This window comes from Ischnura elegans, chromosome 6 (genome assembly GCF_921293095.1).
Source record: "Ischnura elegans chromosome 6, ioIscEleg1.1, whole genome shotgun sequence".
NCBI lineage: Eukaryota > Metazoa > Arthropoda > Insecta > Odonata > Coenagrionidae > Ischnura > Ischnura elegans.
In genome coordinates this window covers 95,689,934-95,717,275 of record NC_060251.1, presented here as the reverse complement: position 1 = coordinate 95,717,275, position 27,342 = coordinate 95,689,934, and the positions used below count along the sequence as shown (strand labels likewise).

The 27,342-nt window shown below is 37.1% G+C and overlaps 1 protein-coding gene across 1 annotated transcript in view; it reads left to right on the top strand.

Moving 5' to 3' along the window:
• Nucleotides 1-25,207, top strand: part of LOC124161216 (SWI/SNF-related matrix-associated actin-dependent regulator of chromatin subfamily A containing DEAD/H box 1 homolog) — a 55,768-nt gene extending 30,561 nt beyond the window's left edge. Inside the window, exons 10-17 of the mRNA XM_046537480.1 lie at nt 243-375; nt 3,782-3,919; nt 4,571-4,810; nt 9,158-9,487; nt 11,177-11,388; nt 11,468-11,650; nt 21,651-21,754; nt 23,472-25,207. Of these exons, the coding sequence (XP_046393436.1) occupies nt 243-375; nt 3,782-3,919; nt 4,571-4,810; nt 9,158-9,487; nt 11,177-11,388; nt 11,468-11,650; nt 21,651-21,754; nt 23,472-23,569 (1,438 nt within the window). The 3' untranslated portion in view covers nt 23,570-25,207. The remainder of the gene's footprint in view (nt 1-242; nt 376-3,781; nt 3,920-4,570; nt 4,811-9,157; nt 9,488-11,176; nt 11,389-11,467; nt 11,651-21,650; nt 21,755-23,471) is intronic.
• Nucleotides 25,208-27,342: the final 2,135 nt, after the last annotated feature.

Sequence of the window (27,342 nt, the reverse complement as noted above, 5' to 3'; positions counted from 1 at the left end):
TTTTAGGTGTTTGCTGACTTTACTTGGGAATAGCGTATTAAATTCATGAAATCTTTCTGCATGTCACACCTTACAGTGACCTTAAATTATATTTTTTATTCATAGAAAGCTATAGTCCAATCAAGTCAGATTCCAAAATCTAAAAAAAATAGCAGATCCTCATTTGTTGTATAAAATTTTTTCCTTCAAGAATAACCTGAAATCAGGATTCTGCTTTAATTAGATTTTTAATTTTTTTCCAGCTACCATATGGTGAGTGGCACTGCTGAAGGAAAAATATTTAGGAAACTGCCATTGGATTATGTGATATTTGATGAAGCGCACATGCTTAAAAATATGTCCACCCAGAGATATGGGACTTTGATCAAAGTGAAGGTAAATAGTGGTGAATTTTATGCATGCATTATGTTTTACTTTTAACTTGATGGATTGTACTTAATCTCAAGATCTCAAGTGTTAGTTTGGCTAGTTATAATTACACATATCAATAAATTTTTGTATAATTTAGTAATCTGTTATACTTGGTGTTTTGTAGCAGTATTTATCATATTTAAATGGGCATTTCAACTATAATTTTCTGCAATTTAGAGGAATAAATTGTCTGTTAGAAGTAATTTATTATTGGCTTTGGCTATGTCAGAATTAAGATCATGCCCTCATGTCTGGGCACTAACATAATTACTTGTTGTTGCAGTGTAGGAATGTCAGAGAACTCAGGGTTAAGTCAGAGGATTGTGGAAATTGAGGAAGTCAGGAAATGTGTTTGGGAATTCTGGGAATATTGTTTATGGCATCAGGGAAAATTTTGTCATGACAGGCGAAACTATATAATCAAAGTAACCACCATATTATTGGCAGGCTAAGAGATTGCTTCTTTCTAGTGGCAAGATGCAGTAAATTTGCATTAGGAAATATATTAATTCTGTGTAAAACGTTTTTAATCATACTTATAGGATAATTACTTACTTAATGATACTTAAGGTTCAGATTGCATAGTATATTTTTACACTCCATCCCCAAGTATATATTTTGTTTTCGTACTTGAAAGAAATTCTAGAAGAAAATTCCTCAGCTCAGTTCTCAGCTTACCATGTTTTTCTCAGCACAAATTTGACTGTTATACGAATTACTGTGAATAACCTGTTAGAAATATGTTGTGTATTTCCTGGGAAAATAGGAGTTTCCAGCGGGTCAGTTTTGTAAATGTCAATATCATTAAATGTATTGTTTGAACAAATATCTGTCGAACGTATTGACAATTGACAATATTGATAATGTGACACCCAGTTGACCATTGATACTTTAGATGCCTATGAAATTTACGTAGCTGATCAAAAGGTGAAGTTGTCTGTGATTGACTGAACTGAGGATAAGAGAACTGAAGAGAGTGTGGGAAAAATTCAGGGAAATACGATTTTACCATGGGTTTGATTATGGAAATCTTGTTACAACTGAATCATCATCTTGTCATGTCCTGCAGATTCACTGGGAAACTGATCCCTTACATCCATTAGTTGGGATGGGATGGATATCCTTCGTTGCATGATACATATTGATCATCAGCAGTTATGGCATTATCCTTTAGCAAAAACTCAGGGTAAATAAGTGGTTTTCCATTAAGACCTAAGTATTGTCTGGATCATTCCATCTCAATTTGACAAACAATTGACCCTTAGGATCTAAGATTTTTATTAACATTTCTCTATAGATCTATATTTACCGTAAACTAAAGATGCTGAGACCATTTAGTAAAAAACAATTGTGTGTTATAAGTGCATTTTAATTTTTTCACAATATTTGCCATGAAAACTTCCCTTGAATCATATAATTCCTCACCACAAAATGATTACTTAGTCATGAATATTCCTTATTTTAAAGCTAAGTCTTTGAGTAATGTACTGAATATGTAAAAAAAATCTTTAAATTCCCTTTCCATCTGTTTTATTTCAATGTTAAAACTTGTTAATTAACTCTTCTCAAATGCTCCATATCAGAATTGGCCCAAAATTTTTGTTAAAATCTAGACTCATCTACCATACTGCACTAAAAGTAAAATTTGGTGGCAACTTTAAATGGAATTTTAGAAAATCTTTAAACATTTGTATTTTTCCCTTCCTGCGACATACCAGGTCCTCTATTGAAAATCCATGCCTTAGGCTTATAATACAAGTCTGTGGACGGCTTCATAATCTATTCTTATCGTAATAATATTCGAGACTCAAATTACCGATTGATTGATGGCGCTGATGTAATTTGCTAAAATGGCAGGTGCATTGAGGATTGTGTAGTGATGATAACATTGTAGTAATAGAATGAATCGTAGAGACATTTTGAAAACTAAAGTAGAAAATGCCTAGGAAAATTTTTCTTGGTTTTGAAAAGGTATTTCGATACCTAGTGACAACAAAAAATAGCAATAAAGATTCAGGAAGTAATAAATTATAGCTGAAATATCCGCTGTTAGCTCATGACTATTATTGAAAGGGTTCGTAATGACCATCAATGCGTAAATGCGTGACACCGTTTAAAAAAAAACACTATTTCTAGCATGGTAGAAAATATAAAGTGTAGCTCGTTGGTTACCGTAAATGCTTGAAACCTATGAATCATCATCACGGTAAATGATTATTTGTAGCAAAGAATGGCAAATAAAATGTAGTATACATACATATGAATGCATAAAATATCTTTCTTAAGACGTTTTGTGACAGCTTTATACAAATAAAATAAGAGAAATCAGAAAATACCCATCAATGCCAATGAATTATCAACGTGGTTTTCTAAGGTATGTAATTGATAATATCCTCAGAGCTCTACTTCTGAATCTGGCCGATAGTTGGCATCTCACTTGTCTGCATTCTCAAATCGTAATAACGGCTTTGTATCGTAATAATATGACCTACAGATTCAATTTTAACAATTAATGCCACCTATTTTGGGTTGGGTTGGGTCTTACTATTAATAATAATGTGCATAGGAATGAAACTAGAGGTAACTGCGGCTTCAGAATTGTGGCTCATGATCTTTCTTTGCATGCTTAAAGATCCTCATATGCAAGTTGCAAGTCTTTTAATCATTTGCCTGCTAATATTTGAGGTGCTAAGAGATCCTCAGGTTTAGGTCAAAATTAAAAGTTTTAACTGTTGAATGCGTTTTATTCAATGAATTATTTTTTGCTAGTGTAATGTATGGTGAATTTTGCAAAATGCAAATCTGTATGTGTATTCTGACTTGTCCTGCATGTATAATCTTGTCCGGGGATCAATATAGTATATTTATTTTATTATAAAGTATATTTATTCATGATTTCGTGGTGGAATAGAAGGGATTATGTGATTTAAGGTACCTCTGTTTTGTTGCAAAAAAATTAAAAAAACGCATAAGGAGCACAAAAATATTTTTTTGTGGTACTAAGTGTTGTATATAGACCCCTACAAAAATTTTCAATAAAATCTGAGACCGTGAGGGACAAACATTTGTTGAATTGAGGTGTATTAACCCATACATTAATTCCAAGTTGTCAAGTATGAACAGACATGAGAATTGTACAATTTTTTCAAGGAGAATGAATTTTTTTATATAAGCTGTCAATGTTAGATACATAAGCATAAATGTATTTTTCAAAATCAAAGTTTCAGACTAATATGCTTAAAAGATGCTCCTAATGTAGTTAACGCAAGTCCTAAACAGTGGTTCTTCACTACTTTAAACAGTGTCATGCCTCTTTTACTGCAAGTAGCATAATATATTATACTGATGCATAATATTTTTCTTTTCACAGGGAAATCATCGAATTTTACTCACAGGAACACCTCTGCAGAATAATCTTGTTGAACTCATGTCCTTATTAGTTTTTGTTATGCCTGGGATATTTGCTGGGAAGAAAGACCACTTGAAACAGCTTTTCTCTATGTATCCTGTAAGTTATTGCTTCTACATGCCCAATGCTGTCAGGCTGAGTTTGCTTTATCTTTCTTCATTGGTTGGTGCACATTATTCCTTTCATAGGCATCATTGATGGACTGAATTGGGATGAATAAATATCATCATTCAGGATTTATGTCAATCATTGCTACAGTCAGCATTTTTTGAAGAGGCTCTAAGTATTGAATTCAGTGATGGAGAAAATGTGCTTGAAAACATTTCCTTCCCCAGAAATTGTAAAAATTAATGTCTGGCTTGTATAACATTCATCGACAGTTTGCTTATTACTTGTTTTTGTCCATTTCTCTGGATGGCTAGTGGGATATTGCTGCATAATGTTTTCCACATGTAATAAATAACTCCTGTTAAAATTAATTGAATATCCATTTTAATGCAGTAAAAATAATTAATGATTGGTAGTATCTTAAAGTTACGCATTTTTTACTAATGTACCCTTGCATGCTAGGATTTCATTAGATGCAACTTTATTAAAATGTTTTTTGAGACCAAGCACCTAATTTCACATTTTGGGGGTGTTGTAAAAATTGTTTAAATAGGTTAATTTTATTTTTTTAATAATGTGTTGGTTGCGTCTGTAAACCTATTATGTAAATCCTTCCTCTCAATTTCTCCTCTTAATTTTCAGCGCCAGTCCACGTCTAATAATCCAACTAGTGCTCCCCGGGAAGAATCCAAATTTGAAAGGGAACAAGTGAGGCGTGCCAAGGAGATAATGAGGCCTTTCTTCTTACGTCGTCTGAAGCAGGATGTCCTTCAAGACCTTCCCAAAAAGACTGAGCAAGTTTGCTATGTTCCCCTCGCAGAAAGTCAAAAGCAGCTTTATGACAACCTCATTGGAAAATATTCAAAGGAAGCAGAAGAAATAGTAAGATGAATTTAAACTCTCTTTAATTGTAAGAGCTTTGTATCAGGTATGATTTGAACGAGTGGCGTCAGTGGCGCAGCGAGGGGGGGTTTTTTGGGGGATAAACCCCCCCCCCAGAGCTCAGAGAAATTTTTAAGTTTAATCCATTTTAGTCAGTTTCATTAATATTACTTGTAGAATAGAGTAAGGATTAATAAAATATCCCTCAGAAGGCCGCAAAAATCACCATTTTGAATCATTTATCTTAATTTTTTTTTGGAGTAGGGCCCCTGCACCTCCTGCTTACCGTGGCGGGTATGCAATACCCGCAGGCCCCCCAGAATTACTTGCGCCTGAAACCCCCCCTAGCCTTAATTCCTAGCTGCACCCCTGAGTGGCGTAACTATGGGGGGGGGATGAGGGGATAGATCCCCCCCAAAGCATCAGAGAAATAAAAAAGTTATTTAAAAATATTGCCTACTTTTGAAATATAAGAACTGCATCTGCTTTAATTTAAATTTTAGTGCCAAAATTATGTAAAATGTAAATTCAGGCGTCATTTTTCAAAAATTTTCCCGCCTCAGGCTATCTCATCCCCTCCCAGGCCATCTCATTCACCCTCCAAGGCCAACTCATCCCCCCAAAGCATATTCCTAGTTACGCCACTGATTTGAACTTCTCTGAGGGTTGGTGCAAACATTCCTATTAATCAGGGTGTCCAGCAACTGGGAAAATTGTGAATTGTTCTTGAATTATTAGTCCCTGGAAGTATGCATGAATTATTGATGAACTTTTTCTCCGACCGGGAATTTCAAAATATTTTATTTCACATTCATTTCACTTAAAATTTTGCCAGTGCAACACCCATTTTGTGTGTTTCAACTCGCAAAATGTGTTTGTCGTAATTTCAAGTGCAGTATCTTTGTAGAATTTTTACAGCTGCATCGAAACATGGAATGTCAGACAAGGCAACAGAATCGAAATATCTAACACTTTGTCAAAACTTTCGTGGGTGCTTGTCAGTATGAATAAAAACTTTTGGGCTATGTCGCCACATCAAATCTTGGTTGTCCCCAACGTTTCCCGACCGATGCTGGTCACTTTCTCCAGGGATTCTGAAGAGTTGGGACTTTAAATTCTTATACATAGGTACCTGTGTCAGGAGGTGGGGGGAGGAGAAAGGGAGGTTGGAGGAGTGGGTTGCTGATTGTTTTTTCTCATTACGGGTTGCCAAGTACGGCTAATTTTAATGCCAGTGTCTCTGTTGAAATTGTTCTTTTTCTTCTTTGGATAGCCATTGAAATATCCAAAGAAGAAAAGACAATTTCAACAGGGACATCAGCCGGCATTAAAATTAGCCATACTTGGCAACCCGTAGTGAGAATAAACAATCAGTAATCCACTCCTCCAACCTCCCGCTCCCCTCCCCCACCACCTGACACACACCTATGTATAAAGGCCGTTTTACACGGTACACGGAATTGCGCAATCTGACGTACATGCGAAGGCACACTAAAAATTGCGTCGTGTAAAGCGGTGAATAGCTAGAACACATGCGAGAATGCGTGGACGCGAGACGGCAAAATAGCCCCTGTTCTAATTTCGTTCATGCATTCGTGCAATTCCACGCTATTTTAGAAATTAATGCAGCTCTAACCTGCGCAATTCCGTGTACCGTGTAAAACGGCCTTAAGAATTTAAATTCCCAACTCTTCAGAATCCCTTGAGAAAGCAACCAGCATTGGTCGGGAAACGTTAGGGCCGACCAAGATTTGATGCGGCGACATAGCCCAAAAGATTTTATTCATGATATCTAACACTCTTGACTCAAGTAATATAAAAAAAAAACTGGAAGAATGGAATGTAAGGTGATGTCTGCATTTACAGTACACTCCCGATTATCCTAATGGCTAATGATGGGGAGAGATGGCATGAATAATCGGAAAACATGGATAACCCAAACTTTCACTTAAATGTCTTGCAATTGTCATTATTTACCTAAAAAAAACATTATTTATTAGTATTTATGCAGTCATACTGTTATTTTAGAGTGCTCCCTGGACTCAATGAGAGCTTTCTTTGCCTTTCGCGATCTTTTTAGCGGCGATAACGTGGTTGTACTCTTATTATCAATGCTCCATGTAAGGCCTGGATTCATAAACCACACATCCGTGGCTGTGTGATCACGGATACAGAAAAGTGGTTTGCACGAATGCTTCAAAACCACTGCTCGGCGTTGGAAACTACACTGTCAGGCACCACGCCACGTAGTCGCGTCGCGCACAAGTTGCCCGGGTTGCAACTGCTGCAGGATGTGTATCCGTGATCACGGAGCAGGGTCACGCACTGCAAGGCTTGGAAAACAGGAACACGGTGCTCCCGTGAATGCAGCTTGCGCGCGATTGCTTCTGTTTTACGAAGGGGATACTAACAGAAATAACAAGCCCGATGTATCCAAGCATTAATGCAGTAATTCCGATGATTTTGAGGCTGATTTTATTGTTTTTATAAAGATCGAGGAAAAATTGAGCGCAAGTGAAAATCATGCACGGATAATCCGCAACACAGATAAACCGCAGCCGGATAATCGGGAGTCTCCTGTACTTATGAGGTCTAAGCAGCATCTTGGCTTGCATTGAATAAATTTAAATTTTAAGTAAAATGTGTGCTAACTAATCTGTTCCTTGTTCTTGTACATACAGAAGTATGATATTATTTAAAAGTATTGTAAAGTACACTCTTGTGAGCCATTCCTTTCCTCTATGAAAGTCTTTCACTGACACTGATTTAATGAACCAGAACTCCAACGATGCCGCCAACCCTTGAAAAATGGGCCACAACTTTCATGTTTTTTTATTCTAAACTTATGAGAGAGAATGGCTTTATAGAAAGGTTTTTTTGTCATAGTTCATCTTTCCTTTCCATCTCCCGAATTCCTGTTTTGTTCAGGTATTTCTTGCTTAAGATAAATTTGCTTCACACAGTTTTTTCTATATAACGACTGGGTCTCAATATTGCTCTCTCTTTGTTCAAGCAATCTTCCTGCTTTCCCTCAACTAAGGAACTTGCTAAAATCCTTATGTCACCTTCTTATGAGCATGGGTAAAGCAAAGAACACTATTTACCTTATTAAGTTCATGTAGTGATAAGCTCCACCAAAGATGAAGTGTAATAATATACCAACTGAAATACTCTTCTCACTCAACAAGAAATTCACTTGACACAACTCTTTTTAGGAATGTCTCTATGTATTCAGTTCTGCGGCTTAGAGTTGTCTGATGACTGGCAGAAGGGTCTAGTTAGGGGTAGGGAGCAAGGTTGCCAGGCTATAAAGGTAAAAGTCCATGTCACATGCAAACAAAAGGCTTCCGTGAAGAACGGAGCTGCAAGGGACAATGAGTGTGAAAGACCAACGAAAAATCGTGGTCATCATTGCCTTTTTATGCTTTACTGCTTCTCTGTCTTCACTGAGAAAAATTGTTCAGCATGTTTTGATGATTCAAATGAATGTGACGAAGTGGTATGACTAGGTGAGTGTGTAGGGTGCGTTTGGAGGACAGCAATTGGCTGCAAGCCATGCTGGTGTAGGGTCCTCTGCCCCTCCTTTTGCGCTGTATTCGTACAACTCTCTCCAGCCAGACTGTAGTGTTAAGTGAGGGGTACCTGTATTGTGATTTCGAGTCTGAATAGGGTGGTTTCCTATTATTTTTTATTGCCTAAATCGAAAGATTATTACTCCTGGAGTACGTATTTCACGCTCTTAGATTTTCAAATGACTATATCTATTTTTTGCGATTAAAGGAAAAGTGAAACTAAGTAGCAATGATGGGAAAAGTCCGTGTGACGTCATTCTCGTTCCCGCTGCCGCCCTGTGAGGTGACCTTACGGCGAGGCTTGAGCGCTGATACGACGCAGACTGCTAGCAGGTAGTGCTTGGCTTAAATAGGGATTATTATTACCTTATCAAACAAAGGAAACTTTCCGACCTTAGACAATTTTTATGAGTGATTATTAAGAGATGTTTCCCTGAGCTCTGTGACTCATGCATGCATTGGTAATCTCAGACGAAGTAAAACTCCTATCCTCTCGTGTAGAAACTAGGTCCCTGTGACGTCACGTGGAGTGGAATCGCATGGGCACCAATCTGGCCTTTTTCAAATGAGGTTAAAATTGACCATTGCCATTCGTCTGAACTGGGATTTCTAAAACCAAATAATTTGTATGTTATGAAAACCCTAATGGTGGGTAACGAATAGCAATCAATGCATTTCGTTTTCTTTGATGAAGGAAACTACCCTATCAATGAGGCCATCCAGGCTAGAGTGTTCTATTTCATGCAATGTTATCAATCTCATGCCATCTTTCTAGGTTAGCCATTTAGATGAAGAGCAAGTTATCAATGAAGACCTTGATGATGAGGAGCCAGCACCCAAGAAGCCCAGGAAGTCGAAGACTGAGAAGGAAGCGCCAAAGCCACAAGGAACTGTAACGTCTGGCATGTCCATCATGATGCAGCTCAGGAAATTGGCCAACCATCCTCTCCTGGTTAGAAACATTTATAAAGATGAAATCATAAATGAAATGGCCGTCAAACTTCAAAAGGACCCCTATTATGATGAGACCAACCTTAATTACATCATGGAGGATCTGAGTATATTATGTGACTATGAGCTACATCGGATATGCTTAGATTATAGGGTAAGTTGAATGTATGAATGATTGTAATTTTCCATTGTCATTTATTAAATAATCTAGCATTCATATTATTTCTGTGCATTTTTTCATCTATTTCTACTGCATTTTTACCATCTCCCATGGGGAATTGCAAAAATGAAGTAGAAGTCACAGAAGAGCCTTATTTCAAATGTGTATTTGCTCATGAATGCACTGATCTATGTAAAGAAATTTGGCAGCAGTAGTGTATGCCAGTGTACAATATTAATTCTTCTTGAACACCTTTGAAAGCATTAAAGAAGGTATACCATTTAAGTATTCGTCTCCTCTCAGCCACACATTTCAACAGATATCTCATTTATTTGTCCTGGAAGAGTGCTGGAAGTAAGGCTCTAAGAGTGGTTGGTTTGACTTGTATTTTATGTTAATGGCTTGTTCTGGGCTACACTGAGCAATTCAGATTGTAAAAAAGTAATTTTGGAAATGTTGTCTCTGCTATATGTGTGCTATATTCTATATTTGCTGTAACAATTGTCTTGTTAAGGTTATGTTTCGACATCCCCTTACCCATGTACGTACATATAATTTGAACATCCACTTTGTGAGATGTCTTTCAGATGATGCTCCATAGTGGTTGAAATTAATTTTATACCAAATTGTTAGTTAACTTTTTTTTAAGATTGATAGGGATGTAACTTGAAAATCATGTTTTTCTCAATATTAAAAGTTAATTTTTCATCAAATACTTCATATAAAATGTTGGAAGTAAGTTCTTTTAATTGGGAAGACAAGTTGGTTATTTCTGTGGAAACCTATTGTTATGTTAATCAGAGGGTAATTAATTTTACACCTCAAATTTGAAAAGATACAGATTGAGGATATTGTATTTTATAATTTTATTTGTGTTAAACTAGTGAGGTCTTTCATAGGAAAGGAGTGAGTCGATCAAAAATCAATCAACTAAGCTTAAAGTTGGAGTGACCATTTAATTTGAGAATAATTCAAGTGGATCAATTTCAACAGCTTTGGAAATGTTTTCCGAGAAAAAGCTCTGAAGATGGAAATGCAATTAGAAATTTGACCCTCTCCATTGTATGAGTTGCTCAGGAATGTTGTAAATTAATTTTAAAGGTATCTTTTGGGGAAAATGCCTTGGTAGCTCAATTGGCTGGAGCACCTGGCGCAAATTTAGGAAATTGTGATTAAATTGACCTAAACTCCAAGAAATATTATATCGGAAATTGTGATTAAAATCCAGGTCAAGGCGTACAAGTTTGTTCTCTAAGGAATATTTTCACTTGCTTAGTTTGCCCTTGTGCATGATTTCGTTAAGCTGTAATATTGGATAGCCCATGGTCAATTTCTTAAAAAAATGAGATAATAATTATTTTTTTTCCTTATCTTGACCTCGTTTAATTCATGTTAAAATAGTTCTTGGGGTGTAGGTCAATGTATGTTATGCAAAAAAGTAAAATAAATATGTACAAAGTTAAGCCCTGATGATAGTTTAAAATAAACAGAAATGCTGGCTAAAACTTTTTTGCATAACATACATTGACCTACACTCCAAGAACTATTTTAACATTTAAAAAATTATAATGTGCGAACTTTTGAATGTTAGTTGATCAAGAAAACATCGTTAAATAGCTGCGGCGATATGATTGTAGGTATTCATACTTGTCTTTATGTCATATTATTTTTTTTTCCCTTCAGAGTGTCTCGGAACATAAACTTGGCAAATTATCCATCACGACGTCTGGGAAATTCCAGAAGTTTGATGAAATATTCCCCAAATTGAGAGAAGAAGGTCATAGAGTACTAATATTCAGCCAATTTATCATGATGATGGATTTGATTGGAGAATACTTGACTTACAATGGTTTGAAGTACCTCAGGCTTGATGGGTCTACTCCAGTTGGTGATCGGTAAGTGCTGTTGAGTGAACGGGTGAAGGAATTCAAGAACAGTGTATATGATTGCTCATTTCTCATGGTTCAATTGCAGGCAAACGCTAATTGATACCTACAATAGTGATGAAGATATTTTTGCATTCATTTTGTCAACACGTGCTGGAGGAATGGGAATCAATTTAACGGCTGCTGACACTGTTGTCATTCATGACTTGGACTTCAACCCTTACAATGATAAACAGGCTGAGGATAGATGTCATAGAGTTGGACAAAATAAGTAAGTTTAACTGGGGCTTGTTGTAAAATAAATTCATTGGCTTTGACTTATGCATCTGTAAGAACCATTCACTTTTTCCTATTTTTTGACATAATTGCTGTTGAGGTCAATCCATTTTTGCTTGCCATCTTCTTAGTGCCAGAATATTATAACTAGAGGCAAAGATTATCGGTGAATAAAAACTGTGAATTTCGTCATAAAAATCTGTCAATTTCGGTTTAAAATTTCGTCATAAAATTGCAATTTCGTCATAAAAAAATACAGTTTCGTCATAAAAATTCACTCATCACAAATATTCTTTTTTATCGCAAGAACAATAATTTCACCAATAAAAATGCTCATTAGCATAATAAATATATTTTTAATGGTAAAAATTATGATAAAGAAGGGTCAAAGCAAATGCTAAAGGAATAAGTTAAGCATTTGTTAGATACTCATACCATAAACACTCTTTGCTAGGTATGTATTTCAACCTCATACTGCTAGACAAATGCGAGAATTGTACAGGTGGGGAATATTTTTGATTGGTCTAAATTTCACTGTCTCAATGGCCTGCTTGATGTAAAAAACTTACAGCTTTCACTTAACACATTGATAACAGAAGTCTTTAAAGTCTTACACAAAAAATATAACATCAACACATGCAAGTATGTGTTTATCTATTACCTAAAAATTTTTTTTTGAATATGCCATCTGAAATGATTCACACTCTGGAATTTAAAATTGGCTGAATCCTTCTTTTACTGGAATTGAGACCCATTGGTCAAACTTGACTTTAACTCTAAATTTTTTGGAAGTTTAGTGGTTCTTTTATTTATGTTTCCATGCATGGAAAAACCTCTTTCTGCATCTACATTTGCCACAGGTATCCTCAGGGTTTTCACAAAATTTTCTACAAAATGGGGAAAATCATTTTAAAGGGCAACAATTAGTGGAAGTACTCAATTCTTTTCCTTTTTCCTGAACTGATCTAACAGAATCCTTCAAAGCAGAATAGCCAAAAAGTTCTTGAGTTTCTGTTAATGATTATATGAGGACATTAGCAACAATTGTGCTTAAGTCCTTCACATCAGTTGTCTATATACACCTTGAGTTAAATAATCTTTCCATGGCTGTAATAATGTTCCTCCCTGGGTCACTATACAAGGAATGACAACTTGATATTAGTCTTTATGCCAATTTGCTTTAGGACCCCACACATGGAAAGTTGCACAGATTTTAGAGACTATTAAGCAAAGATTCATTTTCTTTTCCAAACTGTGCATTGCTGACTAGGGTAAAGGAATTCTACAAATTAAGGTTGAGTCGGTTCTTAAATTTGTTCGGTTCTCGGTACCGTTCTGGTTCTCCCCCATCGGTTCTAGATCCTCGGATCCAAGGACGAACTCTAATTATCTGAATTAATGGCAAATTTAAATAAACAACCACAGGAAGTGAATGAAAATAATTTCACGAAAGATGTTAATTAGCAGGAAAGCTTTGTAAAAAAAAAACTTAAGATCGCCTCCATAAGTTTATTTGCCAAGTAAAAAAGTTAAATAACACATTGTTAAGAATGCATGATTGACCAATATGTCTCATTACATCTGGCAGCCACTGGTTCTTTCACCAGGTTTTTTGTTGTAACTTGTAAGTCAGATCAAAATACATTCTGTGATGTGGCTAGCTTAAATTGTTGCTTTAATTGAAACCTTATTTGCATGCTTCACTGTCACAGCTCTTATAACCTCAACAATAAACTGCTCAACATGCCGGTGCAGCGACACTGAATAAACTGAGCGGCCATGAATTAACGCAAAATTGTAATGCGGTGTTGCATTCTGCAGGATAACCACCCTTTTCCACGCCTTGCATTGATTTATCAAATTACGAATAGGCTCTCGAAAAGCATCTTGCTCGTATATCGAAGAATTGCTGTATATATACATGAATCAATCTTAAGACCACTCTCAGACGAAACGATTTTCCACGGGTGCCGTTCACAGCACAGCACACGGTGTTGCAGAAAGTCGTTTCGTCTGAAAGCCGCCCGAATTTCACGTGAACGTGGCCGGTGAAAAGTCGTTTCGTCTGAAAGCGGCCTCAATGTAGCATAGCCTATATTTCACGCCGTAGACGGAGCATCGCCGGGCCGGATTGAAATGGGCGCCGTGCCGTCAACGCAACGATGTGATTCGACTCGTTTGAAGACATCAATAGACCTATAGTAAGTTGAAAGAACGTCACCGTGCCGTGGCCGGCGTCAGGCGAAAAGTCAGCTTGTTTGAAAGCGGCCTACGTGGCAGCGGCTACAGAATGTTACTATGCTGGCGAGAGCGATAAATTGACGACCCTTAAATGCGCGTGCTAGGGAGCAACTCTCAAAAGAGAAAAAACATGGACACCATGCAATGGGAAAGTGATATATGCGTTTTCAAATATTTTTTTTTCACTTTTTGGCCTTGAATACGCTACGAACTATTTCGGCTTTGGGCGCCAAATTCAAATCCTCGCCACAGTTCCGAGCTGGTTCCAAAGCACCGACTTTATGCAATCGGTTCTTGATACCGGTTTTTTAAGAAAACTTAAAGTAACGGGTTATTTTTTTACCGGCAATGGTGGAAAATATCGCGCCAAATTCGCAGAAAAAATGCTTAAACGCGAAATTTTGTGGAACCAAGTGGATTTCGCGCAACCTTAGAAATTTCACGTTATATTTCGCGTTTTGCGGTTCGCGAAAATTTGGTGCCCCTAATTATAACTCTCCTGTCAAGTCAAAAGGGTTACTTAAAACCTCGTCTTTCTGCTGCTCTATGGTACTGAAGTTTATCCCACCCTGGTGTTTCTTCTGTTCAGGAAAGAGATGTTAGTCACTTGGGGCTATGTTTGGGCTGTGGCCTGGGTGTACGGCAGTAACCCATCCATATTTTTTTATGAGATCAGTTGTTACACAATTGATGTGAAGACAAGCACTGTCCTGTGATCTTCTTTTAGATTCTCAGGACTCACCTTGCACAAACCTTGGCTACCCCAGGTATTCCTCGTTCTTTCTGCGTTGTTTCTTCCATTTTCAAAATCATTTCATCCAAAACCAGTGCACTGTCATGGGCATCTGTATGTCTACTGTCTTAGAAGTCTCTGAACTATTTGCACTCATGTTGTATGCATGCAGTTTGGAATTAAGGTCCACTGACACAGTGTTCTTTGCACACAAAAAATGAACAACAGTATGGTTGACAGTTGGCAGTAGGAACAGGTGATATCTCCTCCTCTATTGGATGTCAAGTCAATGCATATTGTTGTCAAGAGCTCACTAGGATGAATACTAGGCGAGGTGGAACCAAGCTACATGCTAGTGTCGCCAGATCCCATGTAACAGTGTTCTTTGCAACTTGAGCACCTTGGGAAACTCATTTTATTGACAACCCTCGTGAAGTAATCTTTTAAAATGGCATGAGCCATTTTAGTTAACCTGAAAAATCAGATGCATTATGTATGCTGAGTTTTGGCCACAGATGCCATGCACGATTGATATATTTCCTACTAAAAAGAGGCATTAACTTCCTCAGGCCTAAGATTTCATCTCAACATTCAAAGTTACCTAATTTTCTTGTATATAATACCTGATTTTTTTGTTGGGTCCATTGATGTAGTCCCTTTTTCAGGTCCATTTCTACTCATATATCTTTTTATGTGACATGAATCGTTTCATATCGTGAATATGTTCTAGACATCTTCTGAGCTTCTGCCTTGCATTATTTCTCCTGAATTATGTCGCATCGCTTGCATGTCGGAAGATTATGTACTCCTACTTAGCACTTAGTGTGATGTTGAAATTACAAAATTAATTAGATAAAAAAAATAATTATTAAATGAAGTGTAGCTTATATGAGTGGTACCATGCTAAGCTAAAGGGGTTCTCAATTGTTGGTGTATTTATATTCTCTCTACCTGGTTTAATTGGGTTGTGCATGTTAAATAAAATATTTTAAAACTTAAAAAAATTCATCATGAGTCAGCAGTCCAAAGATTGGTTGGATGCAACTCTTCACTCCTCTCTCCTATATACTATCCTTTTCATATTCAAGTGTTTCTTTGATTTTACATCCTTGATAAACTGTCCTCTGTAACTCATTCAGGGCCTCCTTTTGCCTCCCCTCCTGTCCACCTGTCCTTCAATGATTGTCATCATCAGGCCATCATGCCTCATGATATGTCTGACTAAATTGTCCACTCTTCTTCTTACAGTTTTTAAAAGACTTCTTTGATCTCCTACTCTTCCTAACACTTCCCCATTACTTCATCAATTCCTTTTATATTCATCAATCTTCATTTGCATCACATTTTGAATGCATCCAATGTTGACTATTATGCAGCTGTCAATGTCTATGCTTCTCTTCCTCAAAGAAACTTGCTCCAAATGTAACATGTGTTGAATGGTTTCCTCACTTCTATATGTACTTGTATTAGATAAGGAGATTCTTCTCCATGCAGAGTGCCATCTTTGCCTGTGTTTTTCTATTAACTCTCTTTCTAGCTTCATCCATTGCTAGTTACTGGGTGACCTTAATAGCAAAACTCTTTCACCTTGTTAAGCTGTTTTCCTGGATTATTGTTTGTCCTGGTCTCCTTTCTTTTACTGCATTATATTATCTAAGGTTTCTTTTTCTATTTTTTCAGCTAATATGTACCTATCCTCTGTCCTTTCCGTGTCTTAATTCTTTTTTTAATTTTTCTCTTTCTTGGCCATGGCTGCAATGACATCAGCAGATCATAACTTACTACTTCTTTCACTGTTGATATTGAAAGTCCTCATAGTCAACAATATCTGTGAATGTCTGTGTTTTTTTCTCTCAAAAATTGTTGAAATGCTTATATGGGTAATATGATCTAACAAAAGTGCTCAATCATGGCAATTTTTCTTGCCTGAAACGTTTCCTAGAGTATTTATTTTATGAGAAATGTCTTCTTGTTTGCCCATTTTGAAATTTTTATTTGCCAAGATATAGGATCTGATGTTTTCTTTGAAAATAAAATTTTTAATTCATTTTGGAATGAAAATGGGTGTAGAATTTCAAAAGCCCAATAAGAAAAAATACTAAGCTCTGCTAAATCCCCAATGTGAGTTTGGTTTGTTGACATTGGTCCCCTCATTCAAAATGAAATTCATTAGAAATGGTTTTAGCTAGGACTCATAACATTAGGTGTCCGGATAGTTGTTATTAACAGTGCAATCATTTTGCAGACATGAAATCAATTTGATTCCTAGTGCATGTGGTGAGTTAGTGAGGTAGCAAAACACTTATATGATGTTTATATTATATGAAGTGTAGAAGATAGTCAGCTTGCAGACAGCTAGAATAGATAGGAAGAAGACAGTACATTATACTTATGTATTCCCAAGTAGGCACCTAATTGGAAATACAGTGGAACCTCAATCTATCGTTTTTCAAGGGGATGGACGAAATGAACGATGAATGCGGGAAAACGATGAATACCGGAAAGTTTGGCGCGGTTGCCTATGCGGCAGGAAACGCAGGATGTTGGCGCGTAATAGTGATATTCTATAAAGGATTCATGCAGGAATATAGCTGTTTTCTATTTGAATATTTTATTTGAATTATATGTAATACTTTTGGGCATATACTTGGTTCTACTAATATATCTTTCAATAATCCTTGGGAATACGACACCTCACAAAAAAATGTTTGCTCGCCGTCTCGGCATTCACACTGCCACGACGGATTCGGCAGTCTTATTACGACCATCTCTCATCACCGAAATTCAACTGCATGCTAAAATACGCATGCTTTGCGTCAAAACTTTTGCACATCAGAAGTGTATTCCGAAATCTGTTGCAGGCCTGTTTTTTTCGTCGGAGTTCCGAAGACGAATTGTGCCTGTGGGGCACCAACACTTTCTAGAGTAGTCTTCCCATCTCCGCGTTCGGAATAAGATTGCTTCAATACCCAAAAGCCATTACGACGGTAAAAAATTTATCCTCTGGCCTAGGCTTGCTAAAATTTAAATTACATTGAATCCGGGCAAAACTGATCTATTTGAGAACGACAAAATACATCGCTTTCTCGGAGCTGCAAACCCTTGCCTCACCGATGGATAATCACAATGATAATCATTACACCACCATACCTCATGGAGAGAGGGTTGCTATTTTTAAATGATGTAAGTCATGTTAAATGTACCTAATAAAAATTCAATCAAACTAAGGCCAATTCCATGGAACCGTACCCATTTCGAGAAGCGTTCGGCATTCCGATTGCCGTCAAAATATGGCATTGACAAAGGCGTATTGAGGTACGATATCTCCCCTCGTCAGTGGTCTTCAAGACCCAACGTCGGTCGTCCACTTGGGATGAGAAGTTCTGGATTCAACCCAAAAATAACGAGCCAACTAACGGAACATTTTATTTATTTTCTAGGAGGGAAATGTTTTCATGCGCTGATATATTAAAATTATGTTTTCTTACCTCAGTGGGTATTTAAATCCCCACACGAACTCCCTTGGTGAAACTGAAGAAAATAGTAACCAATCTGAAAATATTTTAGTCGTAGGTGCGGCACTTCCGTGTTGTTTTAATGCGTCCTTCAGGCTATAGTCAAATATTAATGGGATGTCATAAAATCAGGAAAGCCCTCTTCAAAATTATAAGGCTTAAAAAAATAAATAATTCCTCCCTATTTTATTGTGTTTTTTATTTGATTTCCATGTACTCATTCATTCACTCGAGAATACATGGCTTCTCTTCAAACTGGGCGCCAAAATACCGTAGGTACTACCATAGAGTAAGTACATATTTACTCTATGGTACTACAGGTGCTTACCTCAAGCATATTGGAATTTTAGTGGTTTTTAATAAGTAACAAACACAAATTATGATTGATAAAACCCATTAAATAATAGTACCTATTGAATTACTTTTGGCTAGGATTTACTATTAAAACTGTTCACATTTTAAATACTACGCTTTTGAAAGAAGTCATGCATTGTCTTCTGTTTCTTAGCGGTATTCTGTCGTAGTCGAAAATATGATTTTTCGAGACTTAAAATGTTTTCACGATCCTCGTCGCTTCCACTATGTGCTTAGAAAAACGCTTTCACTTTTTCTAAAGCTTCGTAAGTCTCGACAAAGCTTGGGATCACTTCTACTTCGTTTTCCTCTTCTTCCTCTACAGCCCCAGTAGATGTGTGCACTTCGCACAGTTCTTCAATGGTTTCAGTGCCACTTGTAACCACATGATGATCTACTGCTACGTAGCTCTGAAAATCGTATTTCTGGGCTCTACACATTTCTTCCCAGTCTTGACCAAAATCATCAACATCATCATCTGCAAGTTCATTATTATCAATCGGGTATCTGTGCCCAGCTTTACGGAAGCAATTCTGAATAGTGTTCTGGCTCACTTGTTTCCATGCTGCTATAATATAGTGGAGTGCTTCAAGTACGTTTAGTTTTTTCTTCATTGCCTTTTCTGACTCCATAAGGCAAATGGATTTTTGTACGAAGCGTTGTCAATAGTACGCTTTTAAACTGCGTATAATCCCCAAGTCAAGTGGCTGGAGCGTACTTGTACAGTTTGCTGGGAACCGTACCACTTTAATATTCCTCAAAAAAGACGTGTCTTTGGGGTGTGCCGCACAGTTATCCACAAAGAGGATAATTTTTCTATTTTGCCCCCCCATTTGCGCGTCTTATGCATGGAGGAACTAAATAAAAATTTCTGTTGTCATCCATGATTTACTGTTTGCGTAATATTTTGTCGGCAATTTTCTTACGTTTTTGGAGCACCTCGGTTTTGGCGATTTCCCTATCACAATCGGCACTTGCTTGTCGCTGCCATCACTATTCACGCAAAGCAAAACCGTTAGCCTGTCTTTGGATAATTTACCTCCATGGCAGCATTCTCCTTCATAGGCCAATGTTCTATCAGGAAGCACATTGAAAAACAGACCAGTCTCATCCACATTATACACATCTCCTGGATCGTAGCCCTCCAGAATCGATGGCAGACTTTCCAGCCAGTCATCCGTGCTTTCAGCATTTACTTCTGCACTCTCTCCCGCCAGCTTCTTGAACACAAGACCATGTCGATTTTTGAATCGACTTATCCAGCCATTGGAAGCCTTAAAATTTTCGACGTTCAATTGGGTGGGAACAATCTTCGCTTTTTCCTTGAATATCACTCCATCAACGGGAATATTAGACTCCCGTGCCTGCTGGAACCAATTGAAGAGCACCGTTTCCAATTCGGCAACTGTAGACTCCTTGCCAGTCTTTCTCTTCTTGGATGCGCTTCCACATCTGTCTATTTGCTCTCGAATCTCACTCTTCTTGGCCATTATAGAGTTCAATGTACTTGCTGGCAACCCGAGACGTTTTGCAATGTCAACTCGCTTTTCCCTTGGATTTTTTTCCACTTCTTCAATTATTTTGAAACGATCTTTCAAAGTTCTCTTTTGCTTCATCGGGACGGCCATGGTCAGAAGACGAATAAAAATTGAACTAATAAAAATGACACCAGGCTTCGCAAAGCCTCATAGAAAACACTGGCTTTAATTCAGCGAACACAGGAAAATACGGAACCACTCGTACGAGGTGAAGTTCGGAACTGATGCTGAGCCGATTGTCGAGGGTGAAGCGCGACCAAAGTGTGTAACAAAATATCCTGAGATATCCCTTTGTTTGTGAATCTGACAAGAGAGATTTATAGCAAGTCATAGTTTGTTATCTGATATTGTTTACGGAAAAAAATGTTGGATCAACGGCCGAGAAGCTCAAATGCCAGGGTATCGAGTTTCGTCTGCCTCCTCTTTTACCAGTCATTTGTTACTCACCTTTGGGGCCAATAGGTGACTCAGACAGCAATTGGCTTCCAGAAATGTGAGCTTTGAAGATGAAAAAGGTCAGGGGGAGCGAAAGGAGGAGGGGTGAAATACTTTTCTATCATTCTCGGGTAACTTGATATTTCCTTTCGAAGCTAATGAGTTATGGTCTTCGTAACACGAACCCGTCGCGAAACGTGACGCGGGTCGTTAAATGCCTCTTGGTTGGTTTCAGAGAGGAAGAAAGAGTCAGAGGGGGTGGGGGACAAGGGCTGACGGGAGGGGGGTAGCTGATTGTGAGAACGGTGAGAACTGTGCAACGTAGACAATCCCACGGCCCCGAGCTGCTCCGGAGGGCCCTATGGTGCTTCCATCTCTTGGGGAAGATTAATACTATATGTCGGTCGAATCCGCGAATGCCACATTGTTAATACGTCGTTTCATTTTTGTCAAACGATGAATGCGGGAAAAAAATACACCGGGACCATGATCTTCGAACGACAAATGCAGGAAAACGATACTTCGGGGAACGATAGATGCGGAAAAAAATTACATTGTCTTTATGGGACTTTTTTGGGACCAGGGACGGCGAACGATGAATGCGGGAAAACGATGAATGCGGGAACGATAAATTGGGGTTCCACTGTAAATATAATGTACATAAGATATACAGGAAGTTTTCTTGGGTACACCGCCAGGTGAGTTGGTTGGGCGTAGCTGATGCTTCTATGGTAAAATCTGCCATTACCCCAAGGGCTTTGAGTGCCAGGTCAAGTTGGTAGTTGTTACCAGCAGCTAGGAGCTTATGTGTAAGCTCAGCATGTCCAGTACATGGAGCTGGTACAATGGTCAATAGAGGCTTTACTATTTGTGTCTATCATATGCCAGCTAAATGGATGGAGACACTCATTACACTGATGAATGTTGTTAGGTGGACAACCATGAAATCATCTGTACAGGAACGAAATATGTTGTTTATGAACCTGAGATTCAGTTTAACTTTAGTGACATTTAAGTTCCAATTGGTACACTGTTCTAAAAATGGTTAATTGAGTATCTGCAGCATTCTGTAAAGTTGTTGCTCTTAGAATTGAATACGTAATGCATTCTGTGGAAAATTTAACAATCATACTTTTTGTTTTAGGAGTTAATGTCTCTAACAATGCCTTTCTTCTTCAGGGATGTGACCATTATACGCTTAATTGGAAAAGATACCATTGAGGAAGGAATATACCAAATTGCTCAAGAGAAGCTGAATCTGGAGAGGGAAGTTACTGATGAAGGTAAGCCAATTCTCTAGACTACCAAATAGTCTACTACCAAGTTTTTAAGGTATATTCTACTCAAGTTTCCGTTCAGATGACTTTAGGTAATCGATTATCCATTATGGCTGCGTTAGAACTAAAGTAAGGAGTAGTGATGGGTCGATCATGAACGATTCGATCAAAAAGATTGAATCACTAGGTGAATCAAATGACTCATGATTCATTTCGTTAAACAAGTCGATCATCAATCATCAATCACTCCGACTTCCGGTTTCATATCAATCATCCCGGTTTCCGGTTTATTTCAAAATTTGGAATGATCGATGCTTAATCTGTTTTCGTCAGGGCAGTAATAATGGTGAGAAAATTAAATACTATGTTATAAAGAACTGAATACTTGTGTAATCTTTTTCTTATATGTTTTCCAGCGGTTATCAGTATTAATAACACCAATACATGTAAAAGGAAAATATTAAGATGACTCTTGTAGAAGAACGTTAAGAAGTAGAAGTTGCAGCAGTTAACATTTTATTGTGCCGTTCATAAAATTATCCTGCAGATCGGATTCATGCATTGTGTGTGTTGTATTTTGTGTTATATTTTGAGATATATAGTTAGAAATTATCATATTAGTGTAAAGAAACTGTGGCAGTTTTGCCTTCCCAAATATTTTCATGACACTACTTCCTTCATTTTTGCAATCTAATTTACTCATCTAGGAATTCACAATCAAAATAGTATATGAAATGATAATATGGATAGCAATCAGCATTCCAATATTCAAAGTGATTTATTACATCCATTGATTGAGTCTTTTCGATCTTGATTCCTTTTGAGTCTTTTCGATCATGATTCTATTGAGTCTTTTCAATCATGACTCCTTCGAGTCTTTTCGATCTTGATTCCTTTGAGTCTTTTCGATCTTGATTCCTTTGAGTCTTTTCGATCATAATGATTGAATCAATTGATTGAATCATTTATGTGACTCGAGTCAAAATGATTGAATCACTAAAATGATCGACTTTGCCCATCACTAGTAAGGAGGTACGATGTATAAACCCCCGCCGCAATCATGGTAAATCTAAGCGTCCTGGTAGAGCAACTGGAAGAGCACCTGGCCGGCAACCAGGAGGTTCTGGGTTCAAGTCCCAGTCAGGCCACATTTTTACTTTCTGATTTCTGGCATTTTTTCTATCTACCACAGCACCGTTGTCCTCGTCCTTTTTCCATTATATGTTCCTATACTTTCTTTCCTTACCTGAGCAAATAAAAAAAAGTAGTTTCTGAAAATGCACATTAGGCTTTATGTAAATTTTTAAGCGCAAACGTAGAAATTTTCCAAAAAAAAAGCCATAGCATTCTTCAGCATACCAGTCAAAATATGCTGGCAATAAAAGGGTTAATTTACTGATTTCATTTATTTTTGGCCTTGCCTTTTTTTTGTTATTCATCTTACGAAGTGAGGTTTTCATTCACTTCTACCTCGAACTGGGGTGGCAAACTTGCACCCGATGTGCCACGCAGTGCTCGGAGGATAATGAAAGCAATTGGTTGGGCTGCCAAGTGGGTGGAGCGAGTATACTCTCATTTCATAAACTTTGGTGCTTCATTGCCAAAAATTTTGCCACCCTTGCTTTTGGAGCTGTTATAATTGCATTGCATATATCCTTGTTTGTTTTCATGAAATCACTTTTGGATAAATTGCTACACTATGCTTCTCTCATGTCCTCAATAGGAACAGAAAATGTCTCAGAGGGGAAGAAGGAGGGTATTCTTCGTCTGCTGAAACAAGTTTTGGGCCATGATATCAAGGGAGCTTCTCAAGGGACATAGTTTTGTGTGGTACAAACTCGTATCAGTCATCACTGTTACTGACAAATGGTAAATGTATTTATTTGATCAATGGAATCTGATTGATGGCACTGTCTCCTTGTGAATGAGATGTCATTAATGTTACGGAGTGCAAATGGTAATTTATATTTGAACACCCATTGTTTAGTTTTTTGTGGCTCTCACTACTGTGGATGGTGTATTTTTCCTGGTTCATGGTGTACATATAGCATAAGAATGGTAGTGCAGTTTGGACTTAATTTCAATCAAGGCATCAGAGGGTTTATGCATTGTTTTAATTTTACTTGGATAGCATTTGCAGTTTCATCATCGGTTCGCACCAATAGTTTGATGCTTGATTTCTTTATCATTGTTCCTTCTCAGTGTAATGTCAAAATTTTATAGAGCATTTCGAGAAAAGCTCTCGATGAACCAGAAGTATTTTTTATTTCATTTTAGTGCTTAGAATTTCTTTTATCATTGTTTTTATTTATTGAAGTACGTACATAAACTGCCATTGATAGACTAGGAACATTTCTCCAATGAGCGGAAGTCGCAGTGGCATTGACAGTAATCTGAAATTATATTTTCAATTTTAATCATCCTCTTTGGAAATATTCCAGTTCTTTGTTGTATAGTAGTTATGACAGAATATTATGTTGTGTTGTATTAAGCATATTTTTTAGTGGATAAGAATTGTAGGAACCAATGCCTCGTTGTTTATTTATTGCACAAAGTCCGCTGTTTTCCAGTGTTGTGATATGAAGGGAGCATGCTGAGTGAAGATCAGTTCAGATGTAACATTCCACTCCATTATTGCCCTTAGTTTTTCTATTTATCTCTGTTCTTAATTCTAAAGAAAAATTTGGTGGACTACTATGAAAGTGAATGGTGTGATGATTAGTTCCTGTTTGTGTAATTTTCCTGTGTCACATTAGGAAATCATGATAATGTTTTTATGTTGAACATGTCTTAAAATTTATGAACTTATTGCATTGATGAACATATGAATTGCATTTGAGGAAGATTGTGTTGTGCTGTCTATGTAATCTAGAAATAATTAAAATTTTGGCAATATTATCTGTTCCGAATTTTGTGTGTTATCAATGGTCATGTTTGGCTGAAAGTGGCCGTGCTTATTCTTTAATTCTGTACTTAATGTATTATTTTTTATATACTCCAAAATCAATGGCTTGTAATTTCAGCTCATCCCTCCATTCCACCTGCTTGTTGAAAAGTTATATTTATCTTGAAGATGTGTTTATTTGGAGGGATCGGCTTTGATAGTAATACAATTGGTGTCCATATCAGATTCAAGCGGACATTGCCATCCTTCATGGTGGTGCAATAACTGGTGTCATGTATTTCATGGGGTCACAGTGCAGCTCTGTTTATTCCACTATTGATATAGGCAGGAATTTGTCATTCATGCCATGGTTAATCTTTGATGTCCAATTTTAAGTGATTGAAGGTCTAATAGTTATCCAGTTTCACATTTTATGTCTCTTCCAAATGCTCTCTAAGGACACACGAAGCATGTTTATAAAATGAATGTGGATGTTTGAAAAAAATATTGCCACACAAATATACATTTTGTAAATCTTTCTTATTAAAAAAATAAAAAAAAGTGTGATAGCTTTATTCTTGCGATGCACAATTTTTTGGCAGTGATTTTGATAACTAGGAATTTCCAAGTTCCACCTTCATTTGTAGAGATATGTGTTTCTAACTTTTGTGTTTTATCTGCTTATTTGAGTGTTAATAGATTAATTGAATCAAATATTGTACTAATTTCATTTTTTGCATTTTCTTGCATGCATGATTGAAACACTATTCAAACATGTATAGTGGTTGTAATAAGGAATAATAATTGTATATTTGACACCAAGTTGATGAAAAAATGGTCATCCTTGATGGTAAGTACTTAATATTGTGAATGCTGTATTCTCCTGATATTTTTAATTACCTTTGCTTGTAACATAATTCAATTTTCCAAACTTTGTCAATAAGGTGTATTGTTTTCCTCCTCATTTCATCATTCCTCTCCTTCTGGTACTCTTTTCTGACTTAGCTATGGTTGACAATGTCAAAGTGTAATTGGTATGAAAGTGGATGTCATGTTTCTGTGATCATAATTTTATGTAGTTAAGCACTTTTAGTCAATGTTTGTGAATGCGCTCTGTGTTGCATGGTTGATGGATTGTCTTTTGATTGTGCTCAAAGGAAAATTGAGTGTTTTGTGCATGGATCTCAGAAGCTGTGTCTTATAACATTGCTATCTAAAGTTTTCTGGATAGTTTTTGTGTGAAATCTGATCCAAGTAAAATTTTACACAGCCAGGTGTAAATAATGATTTATTCAATTCTAATTTTTAATTTATTGGCCAAGGTAGCTCTGAATTGAACATGAAACATCTATTAACAAATCACAACTTTTCCCATTCTATCATTAAGTTCTTTACTCATAGAGAATTTTTATTTTGTATTTCCCTCATATGGTGAAGCACTTTGTCCAATCTAACAAAAATCTGTGGAGAACATGAAGTTTTGTCTTACAGTCATGAGTGTCCAAAATTTCTACTTACTAGTAGTCAAGCCCATAGTTAACAATTTTATTTCCTTCTTGGGGTTGGTATTTGGTGTCTTGCAGTTCATCCTGTCCTTGAATGGTGTTCTCTGCCTTCTCCTTATAGACTTTTGCGATATCTTTCCCTCTCTTTCCAGCAATTTCCTCCCATCACCCATCAAGTCTGCAACTTCATTCCTTCTCCGGTCCATCCATTTCATCTTCTATTTATTTGATATCATGAGAGACTCTTAAGGCTCCGATTAAAAGTTTCAGGACATCATTTTTCATTAACTCTGAAACACTCCATGAAACAAGTAACCTTGTATGCAGTCATACACACAGAATGATATACACAAAGAATGGAGTTTGGCCATGAAAAAATCATATGGCTTAGCCAGGATTCAACCTCGAATCTCCCAAAAGCGGTTCAGGTATGCAACAGGTTAAACAACTTAGCTATCTTATTCCAACTCGAATATCAGGCTGGTTTTATTAAGCAAGGTGTTGATGTCTCAAGTTCACTCTGTGTTTGGTAAACCCAGTCCAAGATTCGCCAAGGAAGAAAATGTAACTTAAAGCATACTTGACCGGCAATTTGGAGATCCAGGTTCGAATCCTGGCATAGCCTAACGATTATTTCGTGCCAAATCTCATCCTTGGTTCATATTGCTTTGAAAACTGACTTACTATGGTGTAAGTGCTCATGAGGAAAAGGTAAAGGAAGTATTAGAACAGAGATTTAAGATGCTTTATTCCCTTGTTCTTTCAGGGATAAGGATAGTTTTGCAATTCATGAAATTAAATTGTGGAACTTGCCGGGAGAACTAATTGCATGCTATTCTTTTTCCATTTATACTTTTTCAGTTCTTTTTCGCATATTATCACTATTGATTACTGCATTACCAATATTTTCTTCTGCAAACCCTGTTAGATTCTATCCTTGCTAGGATGGACATATTTTAATTGGTGCTAGATGTTGGTAGAGTGTAGCTTTTTATGTTTGTGCATTTTTTTAAAAGTTGTTTGTTGCATGGAGCGATGCATGCTTGGCTGGAGCTCACATCACCTTCACCAATATGTACATCTTACTTTTATTATCACGTATGCAATGTTAGACAACCATGTGGTGCACATGTGGGGCACCTACTGTATGCTGGTGATTAGTCGGCCCATGCCAGACATCTTAGTGGCCTGCAGGGTATTAAGTA